The sequence below is a fragment of the Callorhinus ursinus genome, unplaced genomic scaffold, assembly GCF_003265705.2.
Source record: "Callorhinus ursinus isolate GAN/ISIS: 27379988/994484 unplaced genomic scaffold, GSC_fseal_2.0 scaffold10, whole genome shotgun sequence".
NCBI classification, from domain to species: domain Eukaryota; kingdom Metazoa; phylum Chordata; class Mammalia; order Carnivora; family Otariidae; genus Callorhinus; species Callorhinus ursinus.
Genome location: NW_027397072.1, coordinates 76,568,438 through 76,580,423, shown reverse-complemented (window position 1 = coordinate 76,580,423; position 11,986 = coordinate 76,568,438). Strand labels below are relative to the sequence as shown.

General features: G+C 45.0%; 1 protein-coding gene across 7 annotated transcripts in view; it reads right to left on the bottom strand.

Moving 5' to 3' along the window:
• THADA (THADA armadillo repeat containing) overlaps positions 1-11,986 on the bottom strand; it is a 323,626-nt gene that overhangs the window by 58,579 nt on the left and 253,061 nt on the right. For 6 of the 7 annotated variants that reach the window (XM_073897790.1, XM_073897791.1, XM_025868918.2 and 3 more), the window contains exon 32: positions 24-403. In XM_073897790.1, coding sequence (XP_073753891.1) covers positions 24-403 — 380 coding nt within the window. Of the gene's footprint in view, positions 1-23; positions 404-11,986 lie in introns of those variants that run through there. The other variant, XR_012379840.1, reaches the window with a different exon arrangement.

Sequence of the window (11,986 nt, the reverse complement as noted above, 5' to 3'; positions counted from 1 at the left end):
GGTCAGTACACCAGAGACTTTACCTTGCAGAAGCACTCTGGGTGATTTTCCTTCATAGCCAACATCAAGAATGTCCCTCCCATATTCCACAGCAAGGGTGGCAGTCCCTTCTCTCCTAATCCAGAGGCTGCTGTCGAGAACCTTTCCAGCAGGGCATCTAACGTCAGCAGGCGCACTTCAGGGAAAGAAGACTCCAATAGCTGAGAGAAGAAGATGGGAATGGTCCCTGCCTGCTCTCCAGCTTGGGCCGCCACAGCCCATGCTGTGGCGATGGCTAGTTTGGTGAGGCTCTGGAGGTACTGGGGCAGGCCTGGCACTGTGAAGGTATAGGGGAATCCCGTTATCAGCTCTGATCCTGAGATGATCCTTCTGACGTCCTCCCAGAAGCTAAGATGCTCCGCAGCTAAAAAAGCAAAAAAGTGAAGGGAAAGAGGTAATCACTTTATTCAAAGTTCCACAAAAGTTCAGTGGAGAATGCAAGGTGCTGGGTACATGGGGTGGGACTACCATATGCCTTTCTTGAATAGATTTCACACGAATGATGTGATAAGTGACTAGCCCACTTAGGTTCAGAAGTCTGAAGGCATGAACCAGAAGTCTGAACCTAAGTGGTTAGTCACTTATTACATTTGCCCAGAGGCAATTTCTGTTTAGGTAATTCATAATGTTTCCCCTAGAGGGACAAAAGGCATTGCTATCAGAAAATGTGCTCCTGGCACCTCTCCCCAACACTTAATAGGTATGAACTCAGGGACCTCCCGACTCACTAAGCCTTAGAGTTGAGCAGGACATCTAGTCCAAACTTCCTTTAGGGGCTCAGATCCCCCTATAGCACCTTTCTTCGGAGGCTCCTGATCCACCCCTACAGTGACTCGGAGCTCACAAGACAGACCTCCTATTCCATTGTTAGGAGAGCTAAGTATCACCAAGTTCTTTTGAGGCTTTCTACTCACTGGCCTAATTCTGCATTCTTCGGGCATGATAGCCCCCATCTTCTCCAGATGAAACACCCCTACTTCCTTCAACTACTCCCCATGTGGTGGGGTTCGTCTTCTCTTAATAGTCTAGCTGCCCTCCTCTGGACATGCTTCACCCTTCTTAAGGTCTGGTGCCGTAGAATGGAACATGACTCTCCCATGTGGTATGACCACAGGACGATGACTTTCCCTGTTCTGACACCAGGTTACTGGAGTTGCATCACACTGTTGACTCATGGAGCTTAAAGTCAACTGAAACCACAGCCTTTCTTTTTTTACATGGTCTACTGAACGTGGTGAATCATCTTTCTCCCACCTTGTACTCAGTCCTTAATCGGGACTTGTTTTCTTTGTTTGTTTGTTTTAAACCCAAGTAGAACCACTGTTAAATTTTATCTCCCTGTTAAGTTTTATGGTCTCCCTTTTAGATTGCCAAGATCTTTTTGTATTCTCACTTCTGATCAAAAAAACACTCACTGCCTGCTTACTATGTCCTGGGTGCTAAATAAAATAAGAACACCTTAAGGAGTTTCTAGTCTAGTTTGAGAGCGAGAAATCCAGGTAATTCCAATACAGTGGTGTAAATGATAATCTGAGTCTTCAAGGGGAAGGGAGGGGAGAATGTATTGGAGCATTGAAGGCAGAGCAAAGGTCCAAAGGCATGAACCAGAATGGACCATGTAGGGAACAACAGGCAGTCTGACATCACTACAGCATGGAGTTCAAGGTGGGGAACAGCAAGAGATAAGGCTAGAGTAGTATCGTGGCCAAGACATTCAGGACCTCCTAGGCCATGCGAAGGAGCCTGGACATTCTTCTGGAGGCAAGGGAATGCCACTGGGGGGTTACTTCAAGCAACAAGGTCAGGCAGTAGTCTAGGAGAGAAATGATGAAGGAAGGAAGGGATAGGGAGGAGAAGATGTATTTGAGAAGCCAGTGAGGGAGTAAAATGGCAGCACTGGGTGACTAACTGTGGGAGGAGTCTTCGGTACCTCCCAGAACCCCGATGCTCCATACAACACATTCATCATCCAATAGTTGTATAAACCTCAATGTGACAAGCATGCCATAAAAGCCTGCAATCAAATACTTACTGAAACTGTGGACTGGGCCAGTGTGGAAGGCAGAGGGCATCGGTGAGTGTTAGAAGCAGCTCCCCGCCCCGTCCCCCGCCTACTCCAAACTCTCATCAATTCATTACCAGTTATCAATCCTCCTAACTTGGCCATCCTGTGTACGGAATTCCATCTACAAGAACATCGGGATAGACTTCATCAGGGGCCTGGCTGAAATTTAGGTATCTCTTAACTTGGTGAACACTACTGACTTCTAGAAAACTATCACAAACAATAATAGAAACATAAAAGATTACGGTAATAAAAAAAACACTTGAAATTGCAAAATCTCATAGGCTTGCAATAATTCAGGAATTAAAAACATAGAGTGTTCATGTTACACATCAAATTGTTACAAAAAGAAGTTTGCCCCAAGAGGCAAGGTGGGGGCTCAAGCTCCAGTATGACTGGGCCCCCTGGGGGACACCATCCACCATCTGCCAACTGTGGTTGCAGACACACTTCTGCTCTTAACTCAGAGTCTGCGGAAGTCCTAGTTCAAGTAGGAGGGCAGCCATCTTTATAAAGCGGCAAGAAAGCCCCAGGTAGTTGGGATCTTCAACCTCTGTGTCACCATCTCTATTTTCAATGCCTAAAAACCTATCCCAGTACAATTTAGTAATGACACCACCACACCATGTGGTCTCCAGGTACCACGTCCCTACCCTTCCCACCTACTGCTGCCTCAGGACAACACTGTCTTAAAAATTTCATTTGTTTGGCAAGGAGTCAGAAACATGGCTCAGATTCTGCTCTTTAAAATGTAATTAAAAACAGGAAGAACTGTCTAGGCCATTCTGGATAATTTTCAGAGGAACCTGTTATCTGAACGAGAGATATTTCAGGCAGAGTGCATTGTTCACTGGACTCAAGAGCCAGGCACGCAGACCCATTTTCTTCCTCTAGGGCCTTGAGGAAGGATGACACCATCAAGAACCCAGGGACTGAAGGCACTGGCCCAAACACAGGAAAGATGGGGGACAGGCTTAGGAAGGGCTCCTTTGGGACTTCTTAGCCTACACTGCCTGTGGAGTTCAGTGCAATGTCATAAGCATTCACTGAGCATATATTAGGTACTTTGGGAGAGGGAGATTCAGAGTTGAGAAAGAAAAATTACTTGCTATCAAAAAGCTTTACAACTAAGCTTTTTGGGAGGATAAAGACAGCTACAAAAAGTACAAAATGCTTAGTGCCCTAAAATTGTTAGTGAGAAAAGCTAGATTTATGTGCCATGCACTACCGAATGTTATATACCCATTATTCAATGCTAGGAATAATTACTTTTAGAATTGACACTTGAGTACTATTCTAAGCACCTCAACAAGTATTAACTCATTTGAAGAAGTAGGTGCTAGTATTTTTTTATAAAGATTTTATTTATTTATTTGAGAGAGAGAGCACAAGAGACAGCATGAGAGGGAAGAGGGTCAGAGGGAGAAGCAGACTCCCAGCCGAGCAGGGAGCCTGATGTGGGACTCGATCCAGGGACTCCAGGATCATGACCTGAGCCGAAGGCAGTTGCTTAACCAACTGAGCCACCCAGGCACCCAGTAGGTGCTAGTATTATTTCCATTTTACAGATGAGGAAACAAGAGAGGTTAAGTTACTTGCCCAAGGTTGCCCGGGACGGGAGGTAAAGAGAATATATGAGCCATAAGAAAGACCAAAATAAATGTGACAGGCACTTATTTTCTATGGGAAAAGACAAAATAAAAGATTTCAGGAGGGAATACAATTTAAGATGAGCCCTGCAGGCTGCCCAGTGGCGCCTGACTGGGGGAGGAAAGGGCAAATGCTCTAGGGGAAGTTAAGAGACAAAGACTGGGGTGCCTGGGTGGCTCAGGTGGTTAAGCATCTACCTTCAGCTCAGGTCATGATCTCAGGGTCCTGGGATCGAGCCCCGCTTCTGCCTCTCTTCCCTGCTCGAGGTCTCTCTCGTGCTCTCTCTCTTAAATAAATAAAATCTTAAAAAAAAAGAGAGAGCGAGAGAGAGAGAGCAAGACAAAGAGTGACCTGTGAATAGGTTTGCTGAATTGATGTGTCAGCAGAGGAACTGTCAGGTCAGGGCTATAAGCTAGGAAATAACCGAATGACATTCATTTAGACACTTTCTCCTAGCTGCTTAGGAAACAAACAAACAAGCAAACAAAAAACAAAAACAAAAACTTTGTTGTGCACTCAGACCCAAAGAGATGATCTAAAGCAGAGTTTCTTCAACTGGAGAACTGGAGTAAGCCTCAGAATCACCTGGAGGGCTTGCTAACCCATAGACCGCTGCCAAGGCCTCACCCTCCAAGTGTCAGATTCGGGAGGTCTGTAAAGGAGGCTGAGTTTGCATTTCTAATAGGCTCCCAGGTGATGCTGCTGCTGCTGCTGGGCCAGGTGCTTGAAAACCACTGCCCTCAAGTGATGTTTCGTAACCAAAGCTTATTAAAACCACACGTACCTGAATCCCACGCTTGCATACTCGGAGTCAGCTGGCTTGAGGTGGGCACAGACACCTGGAGTCTTAAGAAGCCAACGGCTAATTCTGCTCTGTACCCCAGCTGAGAACCATGCTCCTAAGACTCGACCTTCATAGGGGCCTGTTGGATTTCTGGGTAGGGAGGTAGGGGTTTGCAGTCCCAAGCAGAGCACAGCTGACTCCAGCCCAGTGGTTTGCTAGAGTGAAGGACTAGAAAATTCCCCCACACCCCCTTTCTCTTACAAATAAAAACATCAAAGGAGGGAAAACCACCAAGAATTCAGAAGAATGACTAAGCACTAGAATAAAGGCCCCTGGCAGGCAGGCAGTCCTCAATGCCCGCTCACTAGGTGCAGGCTCTGTTCTCAGTCTAGGATTTCGCAGTGAAACAGACCAGGCTCTGTTCTCATGGCGTTGCCATGTAGGTGAGGCCCCCAGACCACCCCCTGTGCCTACACCGAGGGGCTCTTGAGCTGGAACCGGAGGCTGGAGTTAGAGCTAACAATACTGTCACATAAGCAGCTGCAGTGACTAGAGTTCTAGAAGAATCACCGTGGCAGGGGACACTTGACAGCTTGTGTGGGGCAAGTGGTTATAAAGGACCGGGTGAATCTGGGGTGATTCTCCCAGGCTTGGCTGCCCCTGCTTTACCAGCTCTGCACCCCACAGCTGGTAGACAGAGTTCACCAAGTTGTTTCACAACCAGGACTTCTTCCTGGCCAAACACCGTTTTGTGTCCTATCCTACCAAATGCAATTTCCAAAGTCTAGATCAACATGGGGTGTTTCCTTCCATTTCCCTCAGTAACTGTTGTCCACAGCCCGCAAAAAACTGAGATCAGTTCTTCGATGGGATTCCCCAGTCTGAGGTTTAGCCCCTCTCTTCTTTGGAAGATAACATTTCTATTTGCAATTTCCATTTTGATTGCTTTGGGTTTCTTCTTTCCGATCTTTCTTGGAAAGCCAAGGGTTCCGATGAAAAGAATCAAGTCCCTTCTCTTTAACGGCCCCATCTTATTTTTCAGAAATTAGACGATTTTTGCAAACTTACTGATCGGAGTTTCTTCCAGTCATCCTTGTATGGCAAGTCTTTGGACTTTCTCATCAGTGTGGTCATTTTAGTCACCCAAGTATGCATGACTGATTTTATTTATTTATTTTAAAGATTTTATTTATTTGAGAGAGAGAGAATGAGAGAGAGAGAGCATGAGAGGGAAGAGGGTCAGAGGGAGAAGCAGACTCCCTGCTGAGCAGGGAGCCCGATGTGGGACTCGATCCCGGGACTCCAGGATCATGACCTGAGCCAAAGGCAGTTGCTTAACCAACTGAGGCACCCAGGTGCCCTATGTATGGCTGATTTTAAACATTAAATTTGATTTCATTTTTGAAATTAACTTTTTGTTTCTTTAGAGCAAGCATGTTTCTAGCCTTCAAAGGAATGGCTTAATGGCTGGATTCACTCGGAAGGACAATACCTCCTGCTGTGTTAAGTCCTCGTTCAATGGAGAAATAATTCCCAAGTCTGGAATCTAAGGACCAAGAAAATGTCAAAAGCATTGTGACAATTCTCGCTCTCTCTCTCTCATGAATAAATAAATAAAAAGAGAAAAGGGCGCCTGGGTGGCTCAGTTGTTAAGGGCCTGCCTTCGGCTCAGGTCATGATCCTGGGGTTCTGGGATTGAGTCCCACATCGGGCTCCTTGCTCTGCGGGGAGTCTGCTTCTCCCTCTGCCTCTGCCATTCTCCCTCTCTCTCTGTCTCTCATGAATAAATAAATAAAATCTTAAAAAAAAAAAAAAACATTGTGACAGACTGGTACACGTTGCCAACTTTTTATCGTGTCAAGGAAGGATGTTAAAAACCCACCATCAATTATCATTTTCATGAAAGAAAAGCTATCTTAACACCAAAAAAGGTAGTAAATCCATAGTGTCATCCTAAAAGGGTAGTTCTTTAAAGACATCCAGCGTTAAGAAAAATCTGCCATAGTATCCTTTGGTTATAGTCTGATTGTGAAAGCTTTGCCAGGGACCGGCATAAGGGAACTGCAGTTTTGGAGAAGCTGGTAACATTTTCCTGAGTGTGATCTGTTTGGACAGCCTGACTACCCTGAACAGAGGTCTCCTACAGAGGAAGCACAGGGACTCCACTGAGTCCCTGAGGGCAGCGAGCAGATCGCCTCTGGTAATCTCAGATGAGTTATTTTAGCAGTTCTTGGTTCTTTGGCAAGTTGCAGATTTCAGTGTTGTGTCCGCAACCTGAAGGGTGATTGCTTAAGTAACTGAATTTCAAAGCCGCCACTCCCTAACCAACCAAGGTAGGGTGCGAACATCAAGCCGGCTGCTGAAAAAGGATTTAAAAGCAGCACATATTTTGAGCAGGGACAGCGTCATATGTCACAATCCTGTTTTATTATTTAGGGAAGTCTGTCTTCTCCCCAGAGGAGGAACATAGCCTCGAAGGGTAGGCCTGAGGGTCACTCATCTTTGATTTTCTGAGCTACTCATATAGATTGGTTAAAATTTCTTTAAAAAAAAAAATCAACATAATCTTAAAAGATGCATGTTAATCTAAATAGCCTTAATAAGGACATTCTGGGAAAAAACGTGGGATGATATCATTGCCACATAATTATGGATACAGTGGAGTTTCACCATAAGAGCATTTAATTTAGGTGAATTTAACTCGAAGTACTCAGCAGAGAGAGAGATCGGAAAATAACAATTATAAGAGGGTAGTTTCACCTGGCACTCTCGTCCCTGAGCATATTTCCAGAAGGGCAGTTGTGCTGCTACCTCAGACCAGAGGTACTAAGATTTTAGTGTGCTCTCTTGCAGAGGTCCTGATTCAGTAGGTCTGGGGCAGGGCCCCCCGATGGCATTTCTAGCAAATTCCCAGGTGATGCTAATGCTGCTATGCAGGAACTCCATTTTTTAAATTAATTAATTAATTAATTAATTAATTAATTAATTATGCAGGAACCGCCCAAGTTTTAGTGTTTAAGATTTAACAGCATGACTGACCAAGGTCCAAGATGTGGAGTTACCGTGTTCAAGAAACTGGGGGGAGAATCACTCTACAGACTATATAGTACGTGGTAAGAAGAACGCACACTTCAGGGTAGAAAACCTGTCTACACACAGCAGTTGCTTCAAAAAGCCATTTGGTCTTCTCTCAGCTTGTGAAAATGGTGTTCTGGACTTCAGGGGGGGAATTAGACACCTGCTTCAACTCTTTGGTGTGGCAGGGACCTTTGTTTTCACCCACCAGCTCTTCCACCCCAGCCTGTGTCATGAGGTGTGCAATGTTTTTCTCCAGGTCGTCAATGTGACTGCTCATGTCATTAATTCTTCCAATGATCTGGTCGGACATGCTCTGAAATTTATCTTGCATCTGTTGCAGGAGTGTCTGCACCACCAAGGTGAGATCCCGCACGGTCTTGGGATCATTCTCGGCCATCTCCCCGGTTCCCAGCTTGGCAGCGAAGTCTCAACCGTCACCTACCAGGAACTCCATTTTAAAAACCACCCGAGCTCATCTGAGCTCATCTGTGCTCCTTGTGGTGTAAACACCTTGCCGTGTGGAAAGTGTGTGACTCTAGTGTTTGGAGGTGTTTGTTTCTGTACACCGCGGCCCCTAATCATTAAGTCAACCCCTTTGTCTAGTGTTCATCCAAAATCTCCTGGCCTTTACCATTAAGTCATGAATCCAGATAGCCTGATTTTGTGCTGAACTGGCCAAAGTAAAATGGGCAAGAGGGAATAAGTGTGTGGGCCCAAAGACAGCATTTCCTTTACTCCACAGTGATGGCTATAGGGGAAGCCAAAGCCCCAGTCATCACCATGAAGTTGTTCTACTTCTAAGTAGCAATGGGCACCCATGAGGAGGGAAGGATCCTTCCCAGGATTGAAAAGGCCAGCCAAACAGAAAAAAAGAGTTTCCCTGCTATGGAATAAGTCACTTAACTGGGATACTACTGTGTAAATGGCAATGAGATCACTCATGCTCACTTGCCATGAGAATCAGCCTGAGTTTCTCCATTCTGCCTGACCTTGCACATGCTCCCTCTGCCTCAACTGAATGAGTGAATGAATGAATGAATGAATGGCTGCATTTCTCTTTCACATATTGAAAAGGCTCTGAACTGTCTGACACCAGTAGGTCAAGAAAAGTTCCAGAACCTCTACCCTCCTTAAAAAAGTAGGAGGTGAGAAAATATAAAACAGATTTCACCTTTAATGCAGAGCAAGGTGGCCAGTTTTTTCTATTTCAAAGAAGTGTAGCTCTGGTCCGAGAGATCTGTAATCAGATCCAACAAAAGTTCTTACCTCAAACAGTTGATAAACTGGTTCTAAAAATAATCACGGATGGTAATTTGTTCACTCTGTGAATGTTAATGTCCTGTTATGCAATTTGTCATTAAAAAAATATATCTGGGAAGCAAAGGAAACCATAGGAACTTCAACAATAACAACAACAACAAATCAACTGATTTAATAAATGTTGACTTCTCCTTATCGAAGGGAAATTCCATTCTTCTATTTACTCTTCGGTCCCTCCCAATACACTGTAATCCTGACCCCCGGGGCCCCTCCAACAACAAACGGGTAGGGTGACCAGGCGGAAGGATCAGGAGACTGTCTTGAGAAGCACGCTGAGCTGGTGCTGGCTGCTTAATTCTTGCCTCGTTTCCAGGGTTCTGAACCCCTTCAGGCCCTGCTGACACGGGTGTGGCCCTGACACACATCCCTTTGAAAATATTCCCTCCTTCCCTTGCCCCCAGCATATTTTCAAAGGCATGTATTTTTCAAGCACAGAATTCCTTAACCGCTGTTGGGGAAGGACGATGAGCTTCCAAGAAGACCATCTGAAAACTATCTTGTCACCCCGAGAAATAACATAATCCTTGGGCTTGGGAGCCTGCTCTGGGCGGGAGCTCTGAAAGGATTTGGGCCGGCTAAACATGAGCTCATCAGGCACCGGGTGGGACCAACTTTTACTTCTGGACTCCACCCACCATCCCATCCCTGCCTCGGCCCAACACAGGGGGGAAGTCAGGAAATGCTTGTGGATAAACACATGACAACCCAAAGACACAAACATAAAATTACTTCCAAGCAAACACTGTTTCTGGTTCTTTGTCACTGAGAGGCTACTTGGGACAAGATTGGGAAATCAGGAATTTCCCTAGCACCACACCTTAGACATCCCTGCTTAGATTTGCCTCCCCCACCCCCAAGAAAAGCCCTAAGGCGATGAGAAACAGAGTGAAACCAACTTGAGAGGAGGTAGCTGGCTGGGAAGGTTCCTTTAAATAACTGGTGCTTAACTCTGTCACATCTCCTGTGATAAGAAAGAAGCGAGGAGCACCCACCTCTGTCCCTGCCTGTGCTACAGGTTACAGTTCCGGGAGAAACTGACTGTAAGGCTGCAGAAGTTCTGGCACTACTGGACTGCACACTAACACCTGTAGGAATGATGCTGTGAGGTACAGTGTGCAGCTGGCCAACCCCACAGAGTCTGGGGAATGTTACTTCTTGTGAAATCCAGCCCCAACGTGGAGGGAGGAGTTAAGTACCTTCTGCCGGGTGAGCACTGCACGTGAGCCTGGAAGTAAGTGTACCTGTCCGTGGGACCAGCAGGAGCTCTGTCTCCTGCTCTGGATGAGATGACCACTCACTTCTTTGTTTTTGCTACAGCTGCTTTTCTTCCAACGGTGGATTGTTCCTATCTTGGAACGTGACTTTTCAAGTTTCATTTTTTAAAAAAATTTTATTGGTTTATTTGAGAGAAAACACAAGTCAGGGGGTAGGGAGGGCCAGAGGGAAAAGCAGACTCCCTGCCGAGCAGGGAGCCCCTTGTGAGACTAGATCCCAGGACCCCTAAATCATGGCCTGAGCCAAAGGCAGAAGCTTAACCGACTTGCGATACCCAGGTGCCCCCCATATTTTTTTGTGACCATCACCCCAGTCTTCAGAGGGCATTATCCCTATTTTACAGCTGAGGAATCGAGAGGCTTCAAAACAGTGATGGAAGTGATTTTCTACTGACTGAGCCAGCCAGGCGCCCCTAGAGTCCAACACTTAAAAGGAATAAAATAAATCCAATGCTCAACAACATGTCTGGTACCTAATAATCAGCATGCAAAAAAGGGGAAATACGATCCTCTAATAAAGAGACCCCCAAGGTATAATAATAATGGGAAGTAGAGACAAGGATATGATAACGGCTACTATAAACATGCTACATTTGGTCAAGAATCTAAAGGAAAATGGAACATGATGAAGAGAAATACGAAACATTAAAGGGACACAAACTTTACAGAGATGAACAAGGTAACACCTGAAATAAATAAACACACTAGATGGGATTAGCAGATTAGACACTGCAAAAGATCAGTGAATTCAGAGACATAAATTAGAAGCTATCAAAAATGAAACACAGAAAAAAACCCCTAGAACATCAGTGATGTGTGGGACAACTTCCAGTGACCTAATACACATATGGTGGAACCCCAGAAAGGGAGGAAAAAGGGAAAGGGCTGGAAAAAATATTTGAGGGGTACCTGGGTGGCTCAGTTGGTTGGGCGGCTGCCTTCCGCTTGGGTCATGATCCCAGGGTCCTGGGATCGAGCCCCGCATCGCGCTCCCTGCTCTGTGGGAAGCTGGCTTCTCCCTCTCCCACTCCCCCTGCTTGTGTTCCCTCTCTCGCGCGCTCTCTCTCTCTCTCTCTGTCAATTAAATAAACAAATAAAATCTTAAAAAAAAAAGTACTTGAAGAAATACTGGGGCTGGAATAATTGGTTATTTGTATGCAAAAAATTAAAAAGAGAACTTCAACCTTAGGAGATAACATGAAAATTAGCTTGATGTCAATCAAAGATATAAATGTAAAACCTTAAATATAAAATTGTAGAAGAAAACATGAGTGAACATCTTTGTGACCCTGGGATAGGCAAAGGCTTCTTTACTAGGGCACAAAAAGCATAAAACAAAGAAATTGGACTTCATCAAAATTAAAAATGTTTGCTCTTCAAAAGACATTGTTAAGAAAATGAAAAGATAAACAATAGGTAGAAAATATCTGCAAAGTATTTCTTTGTATAAAGGGCTTATATCCAGAATAAAGAACTTTCAATAATAAGACTCAACAATAAAATAAACAACTCTATTTTTTTTTTAAGATTTTATTTATTTATTTGAGAGAGACAGAGAGAACACGCGAGAGGCAGGGAGGGGCAGAGGGAGAGGGAGAGGGAGAAGCAGGCTTCCAGCTGAGCAGGGAGCCTGATATGGGGCTAGATCCCAGGACCCTGTGATCATGACGTGAGCCAAAGGCAGATGCTTAACTGACTGAGCCACCCGGGTGCCCCAACAACTCAATTTAAAAAAGAAATGTGAAAGAGATTTGAATAGACACTTTACCAAAAATA